The 25,039-nt window shown below is 41.7% G+C and overlaps 1 protein-coding gene, 1 long non-coding RNA gene and 1 pseudogene across 3 annotated transcripts in view; 1 reads left to right on the top strand and 2 right to left on the bottom strand.

Annotated features, from left to right (window-relative positions):
* LOC124230178 (uncharacterized) overlaps positions 1-24,586 on the bottom strand; it is an 82,705-nt gene extending 58,119 nt beyond the window's left edge. The window contains exons 1-2 of one of the 2 annotated variants that reach the window (XR_006886098.1): positions 24,421-24,586; positions 6,056-6,136 (exon numbers count right to left, since the gene is read on the bottom strand). This is a non-coding gene — a long non-coding RNA (uncharacterized LOC124230178). Of the gene's footprint in view, positions 1-6,051; positions 6,137-24,420 lie in introns of both variants that reach the window. The other variant, XR_006886097.1, reaches the window with a different exon arrangement.
* Positions 11,611-11,786, bottom strand: LOC124230665 (uncharacterized; annotated as a pseudogene).
* A 287-nt stretch (positions 24,587-24,873) lies between the features above and the next one.
* PAWR (pro-apoptotic WT1 regulator) overlaps positions 24,874-25,039 on the top strand; it is a 103,883-nt gene continuing 103,717 nt past the window's right edge. Inside the window, exon 1 of the mRNA XM_046646735.1 lies at positions 24,874-25,022. Within this exon, the coding sequence (XP_046502691.1) occupies positions 24,874-25,022 (149 nt within the window). The remainder of the gene's footprint in view (positions 25,023-25,039) is intronic.

Genomic DNA, 25,039 nt, shown 5'->3' on the forward strand with positions numbered 1-25,039 from the left:
CTCTCTCTTCCCAGAAGTAGAAATCTCATTTCTGGCCTTTTTATCTCATGGTTTGAGGCAATAATCTCTACTCTATCGTAGAAAATAATAATAGAGGTATCTCAAAATGTGCAATTAGTGTCAAATGCAGAGGAGATTGTTATAGCTTAAGGATGCTACATGAAGCAAGAAGGACTTGAGTTTCCATCCTAATAAGTAAATGCCATCATATAAGTCTTGTAATTCTCCAAACATTATCTAATGAAGAGCTCAAAAATAATTATCCCGCCTTTAGCTTTTACCATGTGCTGGACACTATGTTGAAGGTCTTACATTCACCACTTAATTAATGCTCTTAACAACCAATTGCAGTAAGCATTATTACAGCTATCTGTTTTACAGTTGAGGGAAATGAGACTCAGAGATGAAGTAAATAAGCCAGGTCTTGCATTTGAACTGGGTCTGTCTGAAACCAAACACTGAACTTTAATCACTCTGCCATACTGACTCATTCCTCTCAAAGTCAAAACAAATGCGTGTAGACGGGACCTTCAGGCACCATCTGCCTAGTTCAAACCAAAACTACACTGCTGCAGATGATAGATATCGAAAAATATATGACACATGGTAATTTTGGAAGCAGAAACTTCAAAGTGAGATATGGAGATACCAAACAAGAAACGAACAAAAATATTTAATATAGAAGTGAAGGATTTTACTCCAGAGAATGTCACTTGCCTTCGTGTTCCTCAGTTTCTCTGTGGGAAGATGACGTGGGGAAACAAGCACTGTATGTTGAGTGTGATTTAAGATGCGCCAGCATTATGAATCACAAGACAATGAAATACTTTATGTGGCTTTAAAGCTCTTGAGCCTCAGGGTAAAATACATTCCTGGTCAATGAAATGTTATGAGGTTGTGTCTGTTCTACCTTTTCAAGTTATGTAAAAGCACTTTTCCTATAACCATTAATGTTGTCCTTTCCATTAATCAAATGCATCACAATGATATCACCTTTGAGTTCATTCTTCTTCTCTTTGAACATATGGATCCCCAGGAGTGTCTTTCTAAATAAACACGTCTCACAATTATTTGAAGACTCAATCGAGGTGATCTTTTCTTGTTCATATTCTATCCGCTTATCTCCCAAATTTTCTGAGTCAATTTCAGCAAATGTTCTTGGTCTTTCTTCTACACCTTTTAAATTATATCACCTATAAGAACATTCTGGTTAGAAGAACATCTCCTTAGAGTTGAAGCCTATGAATCAGAACAGCACTGTGTCAGAGCTATACAGAGATTTAAGAAAGGGAAATGGAGCATGAACTATCCCTTAAGATATATGGCACCCCCTTTACTAGGCTTCTGTCAACTCTTTCCTCGTCTCCCCTTCGTTGTAGTGATCAACAAAATATGTCTTTCTTTACCAAGAGACCAAACCGTACTTTTGTTTCATTTTTTTAAACACTTTTGTCACATAGAACTTTACAATTAGGAAGTATGATTTTATGCTACATTAAGAAATATTGTTAATATTTCTATATGGTACTCATTTTGAAATTACAACATTGTTCATACATTTGAATTATATGAAACTGAGTGCATCTACAGAATTCGTATGATTTTAAAAATTCTAATTCACTTTTTAAAAAAATTAACTAGGCAATGACTATTACAAAATATTCATGGATAAGTTTGTGAACTAAACAACATTTTAATCTCCTTTTTGAATTGGTTAATTTTAGGAAACTGTAAGAAGATATATTTGTAACATTGAGGTAAAAGTAATTAATTATTATTAATAGTAATAGCAACGATTTATTAAGCACTTAGTGACTTCTCTGTTGAGAATTTTATATAAATACTTTCATTTACTTTTCACAACTATATGAATTCAGTACAATCTCTTGCACATTTTACAGATGAAAAAAGATGATGCTTAGAAAAGGTAAATAAATTCCCCCAAAGACAAACCCAGACCTATTTGACCCCAAAGCCTAATCTCCTCTAGTAAATCGATAAAAATCATCCGGAACTCCAAATTCCTATTGGCCCTCTCTTCAATGACTGCTAACTTCATGGTTTCTTTTCTGATTGAAGAAGGTTGACTAGTAGATTGACATTCATCTAGTAGAAACTTGGTTTCTGCTAAGGCACAGATCTAAGCTGATTACAGTTTTATTTCATTTAATCTACTCAAAAACCCAATGAAGTAAGTATGTTTTATTATTTTTCCCTTTTACAGGTGAAGAAACTGAGGCGGAAGAAATTTAAGTAAGTGGACGAAGATCACACAGTGAGTGGCATAAGCAGGATTCAATTATAGGAAGTCTGACTGAAATTCCTGTCTTACCCACTATGCTCGACAGCCCCTGGCTGATTCTGATGTCGAAGGACGGTCTTCAGTTTTGTTTAGTCTTTCAAAGCGTTAACATGGCATGAACTTATCTTTCACTTTTAGAAATACTCTCCCTCCATTTCCCCTTCCATTTTGCTCTTAGGTTTAACCGTATGAAATTGCTGATATTCACAGATTTCCAAGAGGGCAATTTCTTATGGTTTGCATCATATGCTGGTCTTTCTCAATACAACTCTTTTCTTTCCCTGCCTTGATTTCTTGAATACCCTTCTACTCTCTTTTATTGTTTTGTAACTCTGTAGATCAAACAACTAGAATAATACCATATAAGATAAGAAACTCGGGCCTCACCTTCCCAGTAACACAGGGCTATTGTCTTCTGACCTGCTCCCTTTTGAACACTGCTTTGTACATTTATTGTGATATTTATATTCTAACAACGTATGGCAACAGGGAAACCAGTCATGATTTTAGTGGTTCAGAGACTAATGAGTATGTTTTCCCTATTATTTATCCAGGTTTGAAAGAAACAAGCCAAAGGCAAAAATAAAGTTGGAAAATTTTTCAAAGTAAGTTTCTCCTTTTGACATCTTTCAATCAACATGTATTAAGTACCCCCAAGGTTCTGACACTCTGTGAGGCACTAGGGTGGAAAAGGACGTAAAATGGGGGGAAAATAATCACCTTGGCCCTAGAAGAATTTAAAGGACAACTTATTTACTTAACTATTAAGCTTTCTTTGGAATTTTCTGGTTTCTGACCATCTGTCCTTGAGGGAGAGTTATACAGAAAAATCTGCCGGGGGCTATTGCTGTCTCACCTTATTGTTGACTAACTTTGCAAATTACCAATTACGATTTTTTGAAATGGTTCATAAAATAATTTCTAATGATAAGCCATATGGCTCAACTGATTGTAAATCTGGACTCCTTTTCCTGGATACGGAGGTGGCTGACAAAAAGGCACTCCAAGTTCTGTGGTCACCCGGGTTGCTTGACCTCACAAACGTGGGTTCAGGGAACACTGTTGGCACAAAGGGTCCCGAGACCAGGGTCCTATAATGCTCTGGGGCCCCACACAACACCAGTGGGCTTTACACTGGGGGATGAGGTGGGCAAGAGGGACCAAGCCTTTTCTTAAGCACTGACTCTTGTCAAAGTTGGAGTGATGGCTATTTCATAACTCTTCGATCACATATTATTTATTAAGGGTGGCTCTTGTTCAGTGCACGTCATTTCCTTATTCATTTAGCAAACATTTGCTAAGGGCCTGCTTGTGTGCCAGGACCAATGCTAAATGTCGAGGACATGAAAATGAACAGATTATGGTTGTCGACCTTGAGGGGCTCACAATCCGGAAGTGTAAACAATGGTAAAATATGATGCAGGCTGAAGTAGGGGCCTGTGAGTCAACTGTGGCAGAGGACTGAGCACTTAGCTCCTGTGGAGTGGGCACAGTGGGCATCTGGGGAGCCAGCGGGTGGAGGAGGCGACGTGTGAGCTGATTCATGAAGGTAAGTAAGTGTTTTCAAGGCAGAAAAGGGAGCAAGGGAAGCCGCTACAGAAGAAGAGAATAAAATTTGTACATGCTGGTTGGTTTGTATGTCCCTGAACCTACTTGAAAAGGAGGCAGAGACAAGATTCCCAAGTTTGTTTAGGTTATGCTAAGGAGATAGCTTCACCCTGCAGCAAACTAGAGAAAAATGAAAGGTTTAAAGTGAATAGTGTGATCATCAGATTTATATTTTGCAATATCATTCTGCTTTTATTGTAGAGAATCACTTAGTGGTTAAGAAAGTTATCCATGGGGGCCAGCCCAGCTGCGTAGTGGTTAATTTCGTGTGCTCCACTTTGGTGGCTCAGGGTTCCTGGGTTTGGATCCCGGGCGTGGACCTACACACTGGTCATCAAGCCACACTGTAGCGGCATCCCACATACAAAAAATAGAGAAAGACTGGCAAAGATGTTAGCTCAGGGCCAATCTTCCTCACCAAAAAAATAAAAAGAAAGTCATCCAGGCTGGAACAGAGGAGAGTTTTCCAAAATGGGAAATAGGGAAAAAATTTAAGAGATTTGGGAGGTAGAAACTCCTGGGGCTGGTTACTGATAGGATGTGGGAGTGGAGAGAGGGTAGCCTATATGACCCCTAGGTTTCCAACCGAATGATAATGATAAAAACATATATTTTGTTAATTCTAAAAAGTACCATTTTTTTCACACTTAAACATCTCTGAAATTGAGACTCATCTTATAGCTAATGGTGTGTCTACTTAATTATTTAAGTAGTTTTTTTCTGTCTGTTATACAATAAATAATGGTGCATAGGCCACGTGATGACATCTTAGATTTAGTATAATACAGGAAATAAGATCAGGAACACAGGGAAAAGATCAGATTTGGGCAGGAGGGTAAAGAGGGAGGTCATCACCTAGGAGAGAGGAGGGGTGGTGCTTTTAACTATTATACATTACTTTATTTAACACAAATGCCACATTCCTGTTGTGCTGCACATGGAATGCTTGATTTTTCTAAGGAAATGGAACGTTCAACTCTGGTGTCTGGACACTGGGGGTGGAGGTCAGGTGACAGAGTGTGGGTTTGGAGCTAGCCTGGAAAGCTGGTTTATGGAAGAATGGGGCAATCTGTCCTTTTTTCCACTAACTTATCTTTTGTTGAGTTTGGCATCCTGCATTGTTAGAAGTCAATTATCAACAAAGCTCTTAATATAAATGAATATCTCCCTATTTTCAATCTTGTAGTACTTGTAGTAGTAAAGTGCAAAATACTTTAATTTATCCCCTTCTGAAAAATGAACGGGCAAGATCCTATCAGTGGAACAGCAGTCAGGACGGTCTGCTGCTATAATGCCCGAACCAGGCTCCACACATCTGTCCTTATCCTGCTGTAGGGCATTCCCCGCGTCGCCACCAGCGTGGTCATTTAAAACTGAAATCTCATGGCATTTCCCGGCTCAAAACCGTCCAGTGGTCCCCACCACCCTGAGAATGAAATCCACACTTCCCGCACCCTATGAGGTCGTATACAATCAGGGCGGCTTACCTCCCTGACCTGATCTTTTACTCCTCTCTCTGACATCCTTCCAGTCAGACCTGCCTTCCTGCCGAACCTGCAACAGCACCGACTTCTTCCCACCTCGGGACTCCTGTCCTTCTTGCTCTCTCTGCCTGGACTGTCCTTCCTCCAGATCCTCACATAGTTTTCTCCCTTTATTCGGGTCTCTGTCAGATGTTACTGTCCCAGTTAGGCGATGCTTGAACATTTAATCTAACACATCCAGTGGCCTGCACTGCCATTCTGGTTCCCTTCAGCCTGCTTCCTTTCTCGTGGTTGCGCTTAGCACAGCCTGCAATTATACATTTAATTGTTCACCGCAATAAAATGTAAAATACAAAAAGAACGCCTTTACCATGTGCTGGATTTGGGCCTGGCACACAGTAAGTGTGAAAGAGATAAGTCCGTATTAAGTGAATGCCGTAGTCTTCAATATCTGAACTAAATGTCGCCGTGCTAGGTGATAGTCTATGCTGCTCTCCATGCGTACCACGGCCACAGCTCTCTCTCAACAAAGTGGCCAAGATCCTTGTCACCACTCTCCGTGCTTTATATACTTTATATACTAAGATTCTAAGACCCTTGCCTCAGCCTATTAAACCAGAGATTGGGCCAAAAAACCAAAAACAAATATCTACTTACTTACTTGCTTACTTCTCCCAAGCGGGGTCCACAGACAGCAGCAGCAGCATCACTGGCGAGGTTCTCAGACCTACTGGATCAGAACCTGCATTTTTAACAAGATCCTTAGGTGATTCGTATGAGCATTAAAATTTGAGAAGCACCAATCTATAGCATTGTTTTTCAAATTGCAGAATTATGAAATCAATTTAGCAAGTCACAACCAGCAAGTTTTTAAATGAACAGAGCAGAATGGGATAGGATAAGATAAAGAACATAAAATAGAGTGTAAAACATGTACATTAAGTATTATCTTAAGAAACTATATGCATACATTCACGCATGAATAAGATCACAATGTAAAATACATTTATTACTGTGGATTGTGGTCAAAATGCTTGAAAGCTGCCGATCCACAGGATAGTCAGGAACTTGCAGTGAGAATTAGCCCATGGAGCAAAGTGATATTAGATTGTGACAGTTGAATCAATCAGCTCTCCTATGTAGAGTTTAGAGAATTAAAACAAAGGGATTGTTTTGACAACCTTTTCCGGACTATTAAAATTTTCCTACTTTTGTCTTATCACATGTAGACTAGTACATAGGTTATTCAACTCTATACTCCTACCACTGTAACCTCAAAGAAATCAGAGACTAACACGTCTAAAAGTCAGCAATTTGAGGCTTTGGAAATGTCCTTATCTCAACATACATGCTGTTAATGAATAACAGATTTAGAGGGTACAAGTGCCTTTTGGGCATTTTAAAATGGAAATAAAAAATAAAATAGCAGAAGATAGTGTGAATTTTAACCATAATTGATAAAGTCTCAGTACAAATCCAACTGTTAGCAATCCATAAATATATTTTTATAGTAATATGACATTTTGAAACTATGTGCATTCATCATTGTTTTAAAAGCTGATGTGTATGTCAGAGTAACTAGAGCCCCTCCTTTACTCAACAGACATTGCAACACACACAAGGTGACTTAGTTACCCAACACTCAGTCATTCAACAATCTTTTTTTAACATCTGTTACATTTAAGGCATTGGGGAGGATAAAGATGAAAGCCTTTGTGCAATCTCAAAGCAATTTTTCTAGACAGAAAACTTGAGTATTAATAGATTAGACAAACAGGGGCCAAATTTTTGTATATTTGAGAAAAAAAGAAATAGCCAAGTTTTGGCTAATTAGAGGCTGATGAGTTAGCATTCTACTAGGTTATTGGGATTTCATATTCCCTTCCTATCCTTCTGTTTGGCAATTTCATTCTCCTCTGGAACATCCATTAAAGAATGAGCAATTTCAGAGCAAGACACTGAAACTTCTATCAATCAAATTTCCTTCTGGGACATTTTGCCTCTGTATATAGCCTGTAATGCTTGAGAAGATTAATTTCAAAAACCTCATATGTGTCAAAATGTTAGAACAGTGTGAGGATAGCAAAAAAGAATGAAACAGAGTAGCAACCACAGTGCCATGGTTTCTTGTCTCCCTCATTTTTCCAAATATCCTTACGATAAATCCCCATCACTGGACAGAACCTGTGCGTAAACCTCTTCACTTGCAAAAAGTTCAACCTCTGGTAAGCGCCCCAGATTTTCATGATTAAGGACTTCCCAATGGGACTTCTGCTTCTAGCTATGACCAAGAAGCTGTATTACAGCAGCATTCCCATCAACATGAGGAATGAGTTCAGGGTCTTCTTGATCACCACGATTACTTAGGCAACAGAATTAGATAACACGAACACATAAACATAAAAGTTGGAAAAAGTGAAGCAAAATTATTATTTGCTGATGCTTTGATTGTTTACCCAGAAAACTCGAGAGAATCAAATGAAAAACTGTCAGAAACAATAAGAGAATGCAAAATTCATGTATGGAAACTAGTCTTTTATATAACCAATTAGAAGAAAAAAATGAAAAAATTTAAAAATATATATGACGTATGAAAAATTTATGTAAAGAGAACTAACATACTACTGAAGGACCAGAAAAAAAAAAAAAAAAGACATACCAAATGACATATCATGCTCTTATTAGGAAATTTCAGCATGACAAAGATGGTAATTCTTCCTAAATTTATCCATAAAATTAGTGCATCCCATAAAGACACCAAGAGGATTTATTTTGGAACTAGAAAAACTGATTCTAAAGTTCAAATGGAAAACAAGCAAATAAAAAGAGGCAGGAAAAGTCTAAAAAAATAAGAAAAATGAGATGCATTTTTCTATCAGATAGTAAAACATATTTTAGAAGCTAAAACATTTTAAAATCTGGTACTGGTGCATGTATAGAACAGCGCCTGGTACACATAACGCACATTTGTAGAATAAATGAATTTGATAGAAAATCCAAATTGGACTCACTTATTGGAATTCGGCATGTGAAAAAGTGGGATTTAAAAATCATGGAGAAAAGAGGAATTATTCTATAAATGGTGTTGGGACAACTGGGTAACCAGTTGGAAAAAAGATAATTGGAGCCATTCTTCACACCTTACACAGAATGAATTCCAAATGGATCATATATTCAAATATCTAAAAACAAACTGTGTAGGGCCAGCCCCAGTGGCCTAGTGGTTAAGTTTGACCCGCTCCGCTTGGGCAGCCTGGGTTCAGTTCCTGGGTGTGGACCTACACTGTGCGTCTGTCAGTGGCCATGCTGTGCCAGTGGCTCACATCACTGTAACAGCAACATACCAGAAACAACATGACTGTCTATCAATAGAGGACTGATTAAACAAATCATGGTAGACCCACTTGACAGAATGCTCCCGGGCCAATGAGGAAGGAGGTCTCCCTCTCTCCCTACCTGCCCTTTAGATCCCTGAAGCCACTCTCCAATTTCTACCCTCCCAGCACTGTGCTTTAGTTTTCTCCATAGCACTTATCACCATCTGGCTTACTGTATATATTTCATTGCTTATTTTGTTTTTATCTGTCTTTCCTGTACCTCTTCCACTAGAATATAAGTTCTACTAAGGCAGAGATTTTGCCTATTTTGTCCACTGCTATATCTTCACCACCTAAGAGTGCCTGGAGCATGGTAGACAATAAATACTTGTCAAATGAATGAATGAAAGAATGAATAAATATGGAAAGATCTCCAAAATCTTTTTTAAAGATTTTTTATTTTTTTTTCCTTTTTCTCCCCAAAGCCCCCTGGTACATAGTTGTATATTCTTAGTTGTGGGTCCTTCTAGTTGTGGTATGTGGGACGCTGCCTCAGCGTGGCTTGATGAGCAGTGCCATGTCCGCGCCCAGGATTCGAACCAACGAAACACTGGGCCGCCTGCAGCAGAGCGCGCGAACTTAACCACTCGGCCACGGGGCCAGCCCCTCCAAAATCTTTTTTAAAGTGAAGAAAGCAGGATGCAGTAGTATTCTATTCTTTGTGTAAAAAAGTATGTACTTACATACGTACACATACACACACAAACACATTCATATCCACACAAATGTACCTATGCTTGTCTCTGCACACACTTTCTGGAAGGATATGCAGGAAGCTGGGATGAGAGGTCATCCCTGGGAGCAGGGAAGCAGAACGCTGTGGCTGGTTGTCAGAAGTGGGAGGCAAATTTGATTTTTCACATTTTGCCCTTATTGGTTTTGAATATCATCCCACAAACATGTATTATGTAGTCAAAAACAGATTTCAAAAATTGCTGATTTAAAGAATAAACTGAAGAAAACAGGAGCTTCTGAAAGAGACAGAGAATGAATAGCCAGAGGCACAAGAGGCAGACGTGGAGAGCAGAGGGTTCCAGGGGTAGAAGGGAGTGGCTTCAGGGGGCTGGGAAAGGTCGCCCATGCCTCTGGCCCTGCAGAGCTGAAGTAGCCTCATCCTATGCCCGTGTCCCCTCCAGCCCACCCTTGTCTCCACTCCCAACCTTCCAGGGGCACCACCTTCCCCATTCCTTGTAGACACTTCACACTTCCATACCTTTGCATAAGTGGTTCCATCCACTGCAGTGTGCTTTCCTCCCTTGTCTACTTAAAAAATCTCCTCTTCATTCTTGATGAAGCCATCTCTTTCCTCAGTCCGTGCTTCCACAGCAATTTGTTCTTATTTCCGTTTACCATCATTTTGTTTACAAGTTTTTTTTTGCAGATAGCCTTTTATGGTATCTATTTTTGTTGACATATGTGTTTACACACCTGCAAGCTCCTTGAAGGCAGGAGCTGTCGTTCATCTTTGTACTCCATTCCCTAAATAGTAACTTCAAGGAGCCCCTGAAATGTTCACTGAGTGAATGACTGTAATCCTTTTCTTCATGTAGCTTATATACTGACTTTAAATTTAGGAGCAATTTTTATTAGAAGATCTAGGGACTAGATATCTAGGGAGTGGCCTTAGAAAACGTTAGTCATTAGCATTCTATAACTGAAGTTATAGTAGAATGCCTACCAATAAAATTGCCCTGGGAGAATTAAACTTTAAAAAGCTCTGTAATTGGATTTTGCAGAGATATGCAAATTCACCTGGAAGAGGTCTGACCAACAAAATGTGACCATAACCAGATTAAAATCATTAGCACATACAAAGAGAGAAAGTGTCCATCATAGTAGAGTTAGTAGCCTCCTTAGCAAACCAGTCGGAATGCAAAGGTCCTAGGGAGAGCCATTCTGTTGTGTTCACTTTGGCAGAATTCTCCTTATTTGTGGAGATGAATGTCTCAGGCTCTCTCAGCAGAAGCCAATAAACACCGGATTCCTCTAATTAACCCCTCTTGTTCACTTTCCATATTTACCAAGTAAAACTTCCAGCTATGTGTTCACTCCCATGTAGGTCTGTCTTCTTGGAGGATACAAGCTGTTCAGGATGCCTTTAACATTCCTGTGTTTCTGACCTTCATAGTTTTCATTACAAATCAATGAGTTTTTTGGCTTTTGGGCATCAGGCGAGCAGGCTACGTAAATGCGACTGTGTCCCTGAGACATCAAAATGCTCTTCCATTGCTGATGAATCAGAGTTGTGCATCCACAAAGCTGAGGGATCAAAGGCTGGCGATGGTACACACACCAAGGAATACTTCCCACCCCAAGCTGTCCCCACCTTCCAAGTCAAACCCTGCGAGACAGGCAGCTTACTTCCAGGCAGACTTGGAACAGCCATCCTGCCTGTGTGCAATTTGACAAATGTTTATACATGAAGCACCTGCCATGTGCAAGACACTGGGATGCAAAGACAGAGAGGGGAGGGGCTCCTCAGGAAGCCCAAGTTATATGGTCTGTCCAGTCCAGCTGTTCTTAGCCCTGAGAATCACTAATTACGAAGCCCTAAAATTTTGATGAAATAAAAACAAATCTTTCACCGAAAAGTGCTCAGAAGCTGAGTTGTTTGCTGTTTGCTTCCAGTTTATGTTATTGCATTGAAAATAAATTCCTTTGACATATATAAGGATGGGCTCTGGAATCAGACAGACATGTGCTGGAATATCTGGCTTTCTCATGTCCTAGCTGTGTGACACTGGACAAGTTGCCATGCCTCTATGCCTCTCTCTGTGGCTCAGTTTTCTGGTCTGTGAAAGGGAAGTAATATTGGTCTCCTCACAGGACTGTTTAAAGGGTTAAGTTAGACATTGTATGTGAAGCAATAGCACAGTGCCTAGCTTGTAGTAAGCAATGAATTACTGCTATACGTATTATGCAAAATATTTTCTTCATTAATTTGAATTAAATCCAGTGTCAACAAAATAAAAGGCAACTTCACACTTGATCTTAGCCAAAAGGCCTAGAAGCGATAAAAGGCAACTTCGACTTTACTCAATAGTAAAGTCCAGTGAAAGGCTCCTTTTGATTTGAACGAGAAGTTGGGTTATAGCATCTATGTCATACATTTGATTTCACTTTTTTTCTTTTATGGCCAGAAGTACTGAAAACATTGGGTCATATAGGTCTAAGAATATATTCCAAAACTGAGTTGAATTCATGCCTTATCGTCACCACTGTAAATTAAAGGAGCCATCTTTGGTATCCGTGTATCTTTGGTATATATCGTTGAAGCTTTTGTGGGCCAAAAGGATGATGAATTCATGTTTTAATTTTAAAGCCATCTGAGCAGAAGTAATGTTATCAAAAGAATTCTGTGGTGTTTTGGGGTACTGACGATTTCTGCTGGCAGAGAAACTAACAAGACTTTCTCAATGGGCTTCAGACCACAGAAAGTCCTTGTTTCTCATTGGAAAGTTTGCATTGTTGCTCTCATTCCATCTTTGCTTCCTGAAACGGCGGCTGAGCTGTAAGAGTTGGTGAGGTTTCTTTCAGCAGCATCCATAATGCTCTATGTGGGACCTTGAATCAAAAGATTTACCTTAGACTCATAGTTGAAAATATCTATGATGTAACAACACTAGGAATGAACTCCGCCCTGTTAAATTGTTCTGAGAGGGTTTCTCTCTCTGTCTCTGTCTTTCTCTCTGCCTCTCTCTTTTGGGCACACATACAACTTATGCACGAAGTTCAATCACATACTTTAAGATTTGTTCTTTGGAAAGTCAGTGGACTCTAATAGAGAAGAGCTTCCTATTCTGATCTCTTTTCTAGTCAAAATTTCTTAAAAAGGCTGAAGTCAGGACGAGGCTCTGATAAAGTCAATAACTTTCACAGCAATAGACAAGACTCCTTTCAGAATTGCTGGCACAGCCTAATTCCTGTTGATGCTGAGAGCAATGAGTCATGGCAATGCATGGCACGTCTTCAGCAGAGCAGCCCAACCAGGCGTGTCCCTGAGCTTCTCAGGTGCTCCATCTGTGCCCAGAGAACCAAAACGTTCTGTCCACACAAACTTTTTCTTGACAGACATTTTTTTCACCATTTGGAGAAAGACAACGGTTTGTCAAGTTTCTGAAAGGGGATCAGAAAAATTGGAATACTTCAATGAGCAGCCCCAGTGTGCAAATACAGAACGATAGCGAAGAGCTGGTTACCAGGAGAGGCACCAGCAGCTTCATCCAGTTGTTTCCCTGGTGAAAGAAAGTGGTTTAGGAGCCCATTTAGGGACCTACGGATATTAGAAGAAAGGTCAATCATTCTAAAAGGAATTGTGCCTTTTGAAATTGGCATGGATTCAGTTGCCTTCTTTTGCCCCAAGCCATAAACCATTTCAAATATTTCCGGAGGACATGGCTTCACTAAGTTTTCTACAATTTTGTCTCTTCCATTGCTGGGCGAAAAAAAAAAAAAAGAAATAATAGGGCCATTTTAAGGATGCTCCAAGACACAGTGGGCAAGTCCAATTTTGTTAAAGTTTCTGTCTTTTAAAATCAAACCTTTTCTTATGAAACAACTTATACAAGTCTAGGCATTTTCCTTTAAAAATTATTTTAGATTCTATCATATATCAAACATATGAAAGTACAGAAAATAATACAATAATAGCCTAGGTACCACTGAGATTTAACAAATGTTAATATTTTGCAACATTTTTCTAAGATCTCTTTTCTTTTTAAAGAAATAAAACATAAATAACAGCAACATTACAACTCCTACATATTTTCCCTCCATCTGTCCTTAGAAGCAACTAATAAACAGAATTTGGTGTGTTTGTGTTTATATCACAAAAGTATGTATCTGTCAAAATATATATATATTTGCATTTTTGTACATTTTAGAAATTTATATGAATAGTATCATACTTTACTTATTCGTTTGAAACTTTTTGCGTGTGTGTGAGGAAGACTGGCCCTGAGCTAATATCAGTTTCCTTTGTTTCTCGTCCCATGGTTTAATCTGTTCTGATGTAGAGCTGCTACTCTCTGTTGTTGTCCTTCTACTTATCTCCTCTGCTCTTGGTTTTGTAGCCCCTTTCCTTTTTTGGATTTTTCAGGAATGAGGGTTTTCCTGAGGATTTCCTGAAGAGGAGGTTTTGTGGCAATGAACTCCCTTAATTTTTGTTTATCTGGGAAAGTTTTTATTTCTCCATCGTATTTGAAGGATATTTTCGCTGGGTAGAGAATTCTCGGCTGTAGATTTTTGTCCTTCAGATTTTTGAATATATCATTCCACTCTCTTCTAGCCTGTAAAGTTTCTGCTGAGAAATCTGCTGATAGCCTGATGGGGGTTCCTTTGTAGGTTAGTTTCTTTTGCCTGGCTGTCCTTAATATTTTCTCCTTGTCGTTGACTTTTGCTAGCTTCACTACTATATGCCGTGGAGTTGGTCTTCTTGCATTGATAAAGTTTGGAGATCTATTGGCTTCTGTCACCTGAAGATCCATCTCCCTCACCAGATTTGGGAAGTTCTCAGCCATTATTTCTTTGAATAGGTTTTCTGCCCCTTTCTCCTTCTCTTCTCCCTCTGGTATACCTATAATCCTTACGTTGCATCTCCTAATTGTGTCTGATAATTCTCGGAGAGTTTCTTCATTTCTTTTAAGTCTTGCTTCTCTCTCCTCCTCTGCCTGCAACAATTCTATATTGCCATCTTCCAAATTGCTAATTCTTTCCTCCATATTATCGGCCCTACTGTTCAGAGCATCTAGATTTTTCTTAATCTCCTCTATTGTGTTCTTCATTTCCAATATTTCTGTTTGGTTCTTCTTTATCGTATCAAACTCTTTTGTGACATAGCTCCTGAACTCGTTGAGTTGTCAGTCAGAATTCTCTCTTAACTCATTGAGAATCTTAATGATGGCTGTTTTGAAGTCATCGTCATTTAGGTTATACATCTCATTTTCTTTGGGATTGTTTTCTGTGTATTTGTTGCTTTCTTTCTGTTCTGGAGATTTAATGTATTTTTTCATATTGCTTGATGTTGTTGATTTGTGCCTCCGCATGGAGATTGAGTTTAGTTGCTCCTTTCACTTGTTTCAGCTGCTGCGGTGGGAGGAGCAGCTGTTTATATTTCACCAACCAGGAACCCTGTCCGTAGTTGCTAACTGGGCCTGGGCCCCTCTTCGTAGCCACAGTGGCCCTTTGGATTCCCTCCTCTGCCGTGGGGGCCGTCACAGGGGGGCTTCAGGCTGCAGGTGCCTACTGTTGCAGCCCACCTAGATGTGCTCTCTCCTTGGGGTCTGCAACGGTGTTATGGGCTTTTCCAGCAGCCAGGGGTGGGATCACTTATATTTGTCGCTCCGTTGCTGTCGGCACCCACCAAATCTCACTTGTCCTCTATAGGTCGCAGGAGAGCTATTGGCATCTTCTACAGTCTGTGGTTAGTACACCTAGCTATGCTGCTTTTGCCCTGGGGTCTTCCAGCCTTGTGGCTGGCAGCTGGGTGCCTTCTACTGGTGCTGTGCAGAGGCTTTCCCTAAGGCTGCTGTGAGCCTGTAGGGTTTCCCCCTAGGCTACTAAGCTGGGTCTCTGGAACTCTCTCCAGCCCCAGTCCTCTCCGAGATCTCCGGCAATCCCTAGCCTCACGGGGTGGGCAACGGCAGCTGGGGGTCGCCCCGCCCTCTGGGCTTCTCTCCGGGCCTCTCCCGGAGCCGTGAATGCTCAGCGTGGCCCCTCTGCTAACGGCAGACAGAGAGTTTTGTCTGCTGCCCGGGCGGAGCCCCGGCCCTTCCCCTCCGGGTCGCAGGACCGGCCTTTGAAAGTTCCCCCTGCCCCGGTCCTCTCCGAGATCTCCGGCAATCCCTAGACCCACGGGGCGGGCAACGGCAGCTGGGGGTCGCCCCGCCCTCAGGGCTTCTCTCCAGGCCTCTGCCGGAGCCGTGAATGCTGGGAGTGGCCCCTCTGCCAATGGCAGACAGGGAGTTTTGTCTGCTGCCCGGGCGGAGCTCCCGCGCTTCCCCTCCGGGTCGCAGAACCAGCCTTTGAAACTTCCCCCAGCCCCGGTCCTCTCCGAGATCTCCGGCAATCCCTAGTCCCACGGGGCGGGCAACGGCAGCTGGGAGATCTCCGTGCCCTCCGTGTCTCTCTCTGGGACCCTCCGGGCGCCCCGAGCACCAGGCTGGATCCCCCCGCCAATGGCGGGGAGAGACTCTCCCCGCGGGCTCAGGTGTGCAACTCCAAAGTTTCCCTCTGCGTTTAGGAGTAATTGCAGGGGGTTTAGGTAGGGTTCTGGTCACCTGTTTCCACCGTCGCTCCTCTGTTGTGTTCTCGCTCCTGCCCTAGACGTGCGTGGATCCTCTGGGGGCGTCCGTTGGAAGAAAGCCGCTTGCGGGTACCAGGCTGCCCGTCGGGGTCGGAGAGCCCTCACCTATTTCCACATCCTCCCGGAGGAAAGTCCATCCGCCTTCCGATGTATAGTCGCGTGGGTATCTCAGACGTCCTGAGATGCTGTCTGGATATCCTTTGTCAAGCGATAAGTGTCCAAATAATTGTAGACTCGAAGGGCGAGAGACAAAGAGGACTACTCACGGCGCCATCTTGGCTCTTCTCCCCTGAGCTAATATCTGTTGCCAATCTTCCTCTTTTTGTTTGAGGAAGATTGTCACTGAGCTAACAACTGTGCCAATCTTCCCTTATTTTGTATGTGGGATGCAGCCACAGCATAGCTTGATGAGTGCTGTGTATGTCCATGCCTGGGATCTGAACTCACGAACCCCAGGTCGCCAAAGCCGAGTGCACAACCTTAACAACTACACCACCGGGTGGGCCCCCTGAAACTTGTTTTTAATGATGTTTCTGATATACTATAAATGTGCCATTGGACTAATAAACTATAATTTATATATCCAGTCTCCTGCTAACTACAGGTAGTTTTTCCATTTTCCCACTACTACAATCAGTGCTACAGTGAACAATTCTGTCATGTGTCCCTGTGTATATGTCAAGGTTTCTCTAAGGTACATACCTAACAGTGCAGTGGCTGGGTTGTCAGGAAATCATATCTTCCACTCAAGCAGGTAAAAGTCAAAACAGCGTGTTCCTCTACTCTCAACACTTATAAGACCAAATGTGCGTGGGGTTTTCCTACACTAACTGAGTCTCTGACTCTGGACACCAACTGAAGGTCCTACAATTCAATTATAACACTAACCATACAGAGTTAGCACAGACCCCAGAGGTTAATGGCTCAGTCCCACGGATTGCCACGGTAACTAAAGACAACTCTCCCGAGAATTTTGACTGTGAACATGAACAGAGAAATAGGACATTGACCACACTGGATTCTAGAGTCAAGTGCAGGTTTTATCTTGAAGAGGGTGTGGTATTCAGAATAATGGTCCCCAAAGAGTTCTAGGCCCTAATCCCGGGAACCTGCGAATCTAATAAATTATGTAGCAAAGAGAATTCAAGTTGAAAATGGAATTAAGGCTGCTAATCAGCTGACTTTAAAATAGAGAGATTATCCTGGATTATCCAGGTGATCCCAATGTAATCACAAGGATCGTTAAAAGTAGAAGAGGGATCGTTGGAATTCGTGACTATGGAAGAAAGGCACAGAGAGATGTGGTGTTGCTTGCTTTGAAAGAACCACGAGCCAAGGAATGTGGGTGGCCTCTAGAAGCTGGAAAGGGCAAAGAAATGGATCCTCCTAGAGAGTCTCCAGAGAGGAACGCAGCCCTGCTGCCCCTTCATTTTAGCCCAGTGAGACCATGGAGGACTTCTATCTATAGAGCTGCAAGAGGAGACAGGTTGTTTAAAATGCCAAGGCTGTGGAAATTTGTTACGGCAGTAAATGAAAAACCAATACAGAGAGGATTACTAGAGTTCATTTGCATGCTGAAGGGAATAATTTTTTTTTGGCTGCTTTATTTCCCAACCCCCTCCCCCCCGTACATAGTTGTATATCTTAGTTGCAGGTCCTTCTAGTTGTGGGATGTGGGACGCCACCTCAACGTGGCCTGACGAGTGATGCCATGTCGGCGCCCAGGATCCGAACCCTGGGCCGCCGCAGCGGAGCACGGGAACTTAACTACTCGGCCACGGGGCCGGCCCCAGAAGGGAATAATTTAGTAGAGGAGAAACTGATTATGCACAAGAGGCGAGTATAATTGTAGGAGCAAAACCCTTGAAAGGGGAAAGACATAGGTGGCAGGACTGCCTTTGAAAAGAGGAGAGAACTTCATCCCAAAGTAAGAAGACAGGGTAGGAAAAGTGCGGAGGAAAGTGGGTAGAGCTGTTTTAGGAAGATGAGGAACCCCACTCTGATCGGTCCTACTTTAGACAGTGAAGCAGGAAGGCACGTTCATCACCTGAGAGCGAGGGTGGGATGAGGAGGTGGTGAAGCTTTAAAGGACTGATTCAAACCAGTCATTCTGGAGCACAGGAGAGCAAGCTTCCTAGGACTGCAGGATATCAGAGAGCGGGGACTGCCCGGCTGAGACTATGGTCCTGCACTTAAAATAGGGTTGGGAAGATGCCTCACTGTTTTTAATTGACTTTATTGAGCTGGGCGGGTGCAGGCACAGAGGAGGCGATAAAGATCAACTTTAGAATCTAAGCTGAGTAAGGAAATTAGGACATGAAAAGGAGTGAAAGAACATGAAAAATTGGTAGGATCCATTAGATCAGAAAACGGTTGGAGTGGAGATGCTAGAGTTAGTGTGCTGGAGGCGTACCATGTAGCAGTTGGAAAAGGCAATGTTGACAGTGAGAATTTCGAGGTGCATTGGCTGGTGATGACGAAGTCAAGAAACTAACTGGGAATGCCAGACTAAAGGGAGGTGAAGAGGAAATGGTTTGGGGAGTGAGGAGGGCAAGTATCTGAGATGCCAGGAGATTGGATAGATTATCTCTGTCATGTTATCACTAAGAACTGACACAAGTAGGGGAAGAAGACAGCCAGGAGCTAAGGTCCTCAGGAAGTGGGAGTGACTGGGAAGTTGGTTGATGACAGCAATAAGGAGGGTGTTCCTCGGAGGGGTTGATGAGTCTGATGGCATTCAAGCCAGTCTGTGGCTGGCATTCTTCCGGTCATCAGATGTGGAAAATAAGCAGAGAATTCTGTTTTTATTGACATGTAGTCAAAACACAAGTTCTCCCCCATTAGGAATATATTCAATAACACAAGGTATAAGGTTATAAATGCTCAGTGCATTATTTTCTTTTTTGATGACAACAGTATGAAATAGAATTCATCAGAGTTCCCGTGTTTGTGGTACACAAATCTACACATTTGTACCACACATAGTGGATACATCTGTGGGTGAACTTATATATTTTATGCATCAATAAATAATAATAAAATCAATAACCAAAGTGCAAATAATGTTATAGAAATATTTCAGAGAGTAAATTAATGAACAATTTAGGTCATTTTTCTTGGTTTGGTGATATTTATGGTATTTTTCAATTTTTAAAAATTTATAATTTTTTGATTTCTTGCTCATTCTAAATATTTATTTTCTTACCTATTCTTCTTCTTAAAGAAGGTCACCTAAATTGTATGAGCTTCAGGCACCACAAAACCAAGATCTTTCTTGGATAGGTCACAAATCTGGCCTAAGATTACTTGCAGTCAATTGAAAAAGGGAAAACTCACTAACCATATGACACATAGTTTTATATGGTTAAAAAAAGAATAACAAAAGAGAAATACAACTGTGCTTTTTTTTTTTTTGAGGAAGATTAGCCCCGAGCTAACATCTGCTGCCAATCCTCCTCTTTTTGCTGAGGAAGACTGGCCCCGAGCTAACATCCGTGCCCATCTTCCTCTATTTTATATGTGGGACACCTGCCACAGCATGGCTTGCCAAGTGGTGTGTAGGTCCACACCCGGGATCCACACTGGCGATACCCCGGGCTGCCAAAGTGTGTGAACTTAACTGCTGTACCACTGGGCTGGCCTCAAAATACAACTATTCTTAATAGTAATGGTACACATTTATTCCTAGGTTTTAGATAGGAACATTATCTAATGTAGTGGGCCCCATCTTCAAAATCAGCCTACAGAAAATACAACACATTTTATAGAGCCCTTTCTAATAGTGTCAGTCAATAGGGGCTTACAATGTAATTCAATGAGGGGGGAAATAAGATGAGGAGGTATGTACTGGTGCGGCCTTATCACACATTAGATTTCAAAATATCTGGAAATCTACAAAATGGATGGATTGGACTTGTTACACACAATAGATTGAACACACGTGTATCTCTATGCCCTCCAGTAACTTCACTAAAATAAAAGAAAAATGATAAACCAGTAACAACAAAGAGGATGGCAGTTGAGAACAAAATTCTGGAAGACGGTAAACAGACAGACTTTAGCAGAGCAGAGAAAGGCGAATTCTAACACCTGCAAGAGACAAAGCAAGTAAGAAGTAATCCTTTTTGTCCTGAATAACACTGAAGAAAGCTCAGAAACTGGAGGCAGCAGCATACACCTCTGAAGGAGAGCAAAGGATGGGGGTATAAACAGAAACATTAGTTGAAAATCCGCAAAAGAAACAGTCAGATTCTCAAGTCCTGTCTGCAAGGCCCAGTAGAAGGAGGCTGCCTCCCCTGATCCTGGCAGAGGCCTGGAAGGTCACACTCTGCAGATGGGGGATCACAATGTACTGAACTTGAGCACACCAGGCATACTGAGCACGGGGACTGAGTGAAACCTGTATATGGAGTAATGAGACCCTCCCAACCCCCTTCCCTAGTTGGCATCTGGAACAGTTGGTAACTGGCAACATAGGCAGAAACACAGTTTCTCTCAGGGAAACTCACCTGGCCAAAGGAAAGGCCCCATAGAGGCTTCCAGAAAATGCCTGTGGCCAAACACCAGCCCCCTAAATGAGGAGCACCTGTCAACAAGCTCTGCTTTTTTCACAGAAGAGCAGCCAGTCAGCTTTTCAGTGCTTCAGTCTTAAATATGAATGAACAGCAGACTGAGGAGGAAATCCTCTAGATGAAGACTAAAACAATCAAAAAGCAAAAAAGGAACATATAGGTGAGAAACACAGTGCAGGACCAGCAGAAGACAAGGGAAAGACATTTCCTTAGGGAGAGAAAAGATGATGGATCTATGACCTAAGAACAGGATGCTATGGAAAAAGAACATTTAGACAATAAGAAGCAGCTCTCAGAAAAAAATAGTGGCAGGAAAAGGAAATTCAAAGGAAAGATTGGCGTATAAAGTGGCGGAAATTTCACTGAAAGTAGAATAATGTGCCAAAGAGATGGAAACTAGGAGAGAAAAGATTAAAAGTTTACTGGAGAACTCCCAGAAGTCCAACATCTATTTAACAGGAGTTCCAGAAAGAGAACAGATAAACTGGAAGGGAAGACCTATCAAAGACATCAGATAAGGAAATTTCCCAACTGAAAGGCAGATGGCAGATTGAAAGGGCCCACCGAGTGCCTAACATAATAATGAAAAAGACCAAATCAGGGCAAATCTTCAAGACATTTCAGAAGATCTGGGTAAGAAGATCCAAAAACTTCCAGAGAGAAAGGAATCAGAATATCATTGGGTTTCTCAACAGAACTCCGCAAACTAGAAAACAACATAGTGATGCATTCAAAATTATGAAGGAAAATGATTTCTAGCCTAGAGTGCTGTGTCCCACCAGACGATGAATTAAGTGTGGAGATGAATTAAACACGTTTTCCAAATGCAAGGTCTCCAGGAATGTATGATCCTATCTCCAGAATATACTGAGGAGGCACTTCACTAAAATGAGGGGAAAAAACAAGAAAAAGGACAACATGGGATTCAGGAAATGAGGAGTCTGCACAAGAAATGATTCCTAAGACGTGAGGGAAGCATAATCTCAGGATGACCAGAGAGCCCCGAGCCTTAAAATCAATCCAGGATAGAGAGGGGAATGGAGGGCTGCAGGAGAGACGTCTCCAAGGAAAAGAGCAACAGAAGTGACATTACCCGACATGGTTAACTGCATTGAGAGGAGGAAACTTTGAGTATAAATTTGTGACTGGTCTATAGAAAAATACTAGGCCAACGATTAAAAAAACAAGGCAAGCTTGAACTACAGGAAAAAGAAATAGTTGTGCAACAAGGAAAAACAGGTAAAAAAAAGTCATTACGGTACACCGCATGGCTCAGCTGTGAACAACACGTGCATGGTCATAACACAATGAACACTGAGTTTTACTGAATAAAAATCTTGATGTAAATATAGTAGGAGTTTAGGAATAAGAAAAGCATATATGTAGCTAGTGTATGAGAGCTAAATTTTCTTCTATATTAGGAAGTCACTAAAGGACATTTAAAAATGGAAAAAATCAAGAAGTAGAAGAGTAGATAAGGACATTTAAAAATTAAATATGAAGCTCTGTATTAGCAGAAATAGTTAAGAGTTCAAAGGTCCAGGAGGAAGTTTGGGAGTGAGAAGGGGCTTGCTGGCTCTCGTTATAGTCCTTGTGGAACTAAAGTATTTAACTTTTAAAACTATGTACATCTATTATTCTCCTTTTAGATGGTGAATTGGATATGCTACAGAGATATTTGCATTGAAGGCAAAATGGCTATTTCTCAATATCCTATTATTTATGTCAACACATACGAATAGGATATTTCACACCATAGCTAATCCATTGCCTGGAAAACATTAAGTCTTAATACTTAGAATAAATTTCACTCTGAGACATTAAAATGAATCTTTTCATTTATTTTGTCAGCATAATCATATCTCTCTTTATTATTTAGGGCAAGTGGGTCACCAAAATTAGTTATTTTAGACTAATTCAGAGGTTCTCAACTGGGCAGGATTTTGCCCCCAAGTAACATTTGACATAGTCACAACTGGAATTGGGGGCAGCTACTGGTACCGAGGGGGTAGAAGCTAAGGATGCTGCTAAACATCCTACAATGGACAGGACAACCCTCCAAACAAAGGAGTATCCAGTCCCCAATGTCAATAGTGCTGCAGTTGAGAAACCAAGCTCCGAGTCTCTGAGGATTATTTCATCAGAACGCTCCACATAAAGATTGATGATATGCAAACATTTTGCAATTGAGGACTGACTCAGATAAATATCTTGGTGCAATGTTGGAAGCTGTCTGGCTGTGAAATATCTCTTTGGGAATATTGAGAATGGTAAGGTAAAGACAAAAGTTATAATAAATGATAATAATACAAAGTGCTTTGTACCTCAATAATCTCTTTCATCCATGGTTCCTAGGGCACTTTATAGAGTAATAACTACTCTAGTACTCACATACTACCTTTTATCTCAGGCACTTTCACAACACTCACAATGCAGGAAGTATTATTATCCCCATTTTATATGTAAGTAAACAGAGGCACAAATGTTGAGCAACTTGTCCAAAGCCACACAAGTCAGTAGTAGCCAAAATTCCTGACTCAGAGCCTGTTAATACTAAGAAAACTAGTCTAAGAGACACAGTGATAAATTTATGTGGCATCAGTGTTATCCTAGTTCATTCAAAGTCTATCATTTTCCAGTTTATATTGTGTATTCAGTACCTTATCCTTTTTGCCTGCCTCCCTGCAACCTCCCACTTCTTATCGACCCTGGACTCTAACTAATTGATATCCTATTAATAAAAGGACTATATTTGGGGCCAGCCTGGTGGTGCAGCAGTTCTGTTTCGGAGTCCTGGGGTTCACCGGTTCAGATCCCAGGTGCGGACGTATGCACTGCTTGGCAAGCCATGCTGTGGTAGGCGTCCCATATATAAAGTAGAGGAAGATGGGCACGGATGTTAGCTCAGAGCCAGTCTTCCTCAGCAAAAAGAGGAGGATTGGTGGCAGATGTTAGCTCGGGCTAATCTTCTTCTTCTTCAAAAAAGGACTATATTTACGGAGTACTTTCCTTGAACCAAGCGCACAACATGCAGTGTCAATTCTTACAACAGCTTAAAAATAATATGCCATTATTGCTGATTTTTATAGTAAAGAAAGCTGCGTTTCAGAGAATTTAAACAAGACCAAGATCTTTCTGGTACTAATATGTTTGTGTCCAGGCAGAATACATCCTTTTTTTCACTATCTCCTGCAGCCCCTCCAAGCATGTTACTGTGAAGCTTTTTAATGTCCAACCCTCCCTTCCTCTCTTAAAACTCAAAAAACAAAACACTGAGTCTGAATTGAGGGTTTTCAGGTGGTGCTCCCACGTGGGTACCAGCCAGGCTCACCCTTTTAAATCTATCCCCAAGGAAGGCCTTTACTCTTCTAAGAATTTTTCCAGAGCTCTCTCCCAGTTACCCACATGTTCACCCCAAGAACCAGACCAAAGACCAGAACTGCATTACTTTCCCTCTAAGAAATAAATAGCACGTGAATCACTTTCTCCTGTTCTCATTCCTGTCGCAGGCACACAGTGCACGCCCACCAGGCGCCACCTGGATGAAACAGGAATACTAAGTAGGAAGAAAGATTTGTTAGGTAAGAGTGTGACTCAGGGCTCGCCTACTTTTCACAAAACAGTGACCTGGCATTTGTACATTTGTGCCCTACAACAATGATGTGCCCGGCATACCCGGACAGAGTGGGGTCAATCCTTCAGGTGTCTATCAGTGGCAGCCCACCCAGCCCCCTCCAGAAATCTTAGATGACTTGCAGCTCAGGGTAAGACTTACCCTAGGACGTGTTAAGGATGGAGAAACAGACAAGCACCGCCCCAGCTCATATCTACTCAGCATCAGCGCAGCTTTAGAACTTCGGGAGGGAGCTTTGCTGCTAAATTCACTGTCTGCAAAGAGGAGGTGGAGAGACAGGGTTAAGAGGAAAACTCCAAATACGATTGGGATGCAATACAACACACTGTGGAAGTGTTTTAAATTTTCTCCTCCAAGGCTAAGATAATAGTAGCCCCGTAATAATTCACTGATCATTTAAGCCCCTCCTCTGAGCCGACCCTTTCACCAGGAGACCACAGACTTTTCTTAGAAGGAGGATGCTGGGTTTATTTCAATTCTTTCTGTTCTCCTGCCTGCCACCCTAGAGCATCTGAAAAGGGGTCAGCGACGAGAAAAGGGACGCGCGTGTGTCTTCCCATCCTGGCTAGTCTGGCCCTGAATCATCGCAAGAGGATGGTACTTCCCCTCCAAGAATGTGCCTTGTACTTAAAAGGAAGAGTGGCGGGAGCCGCGAGAGGCGGAGGAGAAGCGCGGGCCGAGGGCGCGCAGGGCCGCTCCCGCGCCGGGGTCGGAGGCGCCGCCACGCCACCGGCCGCGGGGCCGCGAGCGCAGGAATGGG

Source organism: Equus quagga, chromosome 19 (genome assembly GCF_021613505.1).
Source record: "Equus quagga isolate Etosha38 chromosome 19, UCLA_HA_Equagga_1.0, whole genome shotgun sequence".
Taxonomy (NCBI): Eukaryota; Metazoa; Chordata; class Mammalia; order Perissodactyla; family Equidae; genus Equus; species Equus quagga.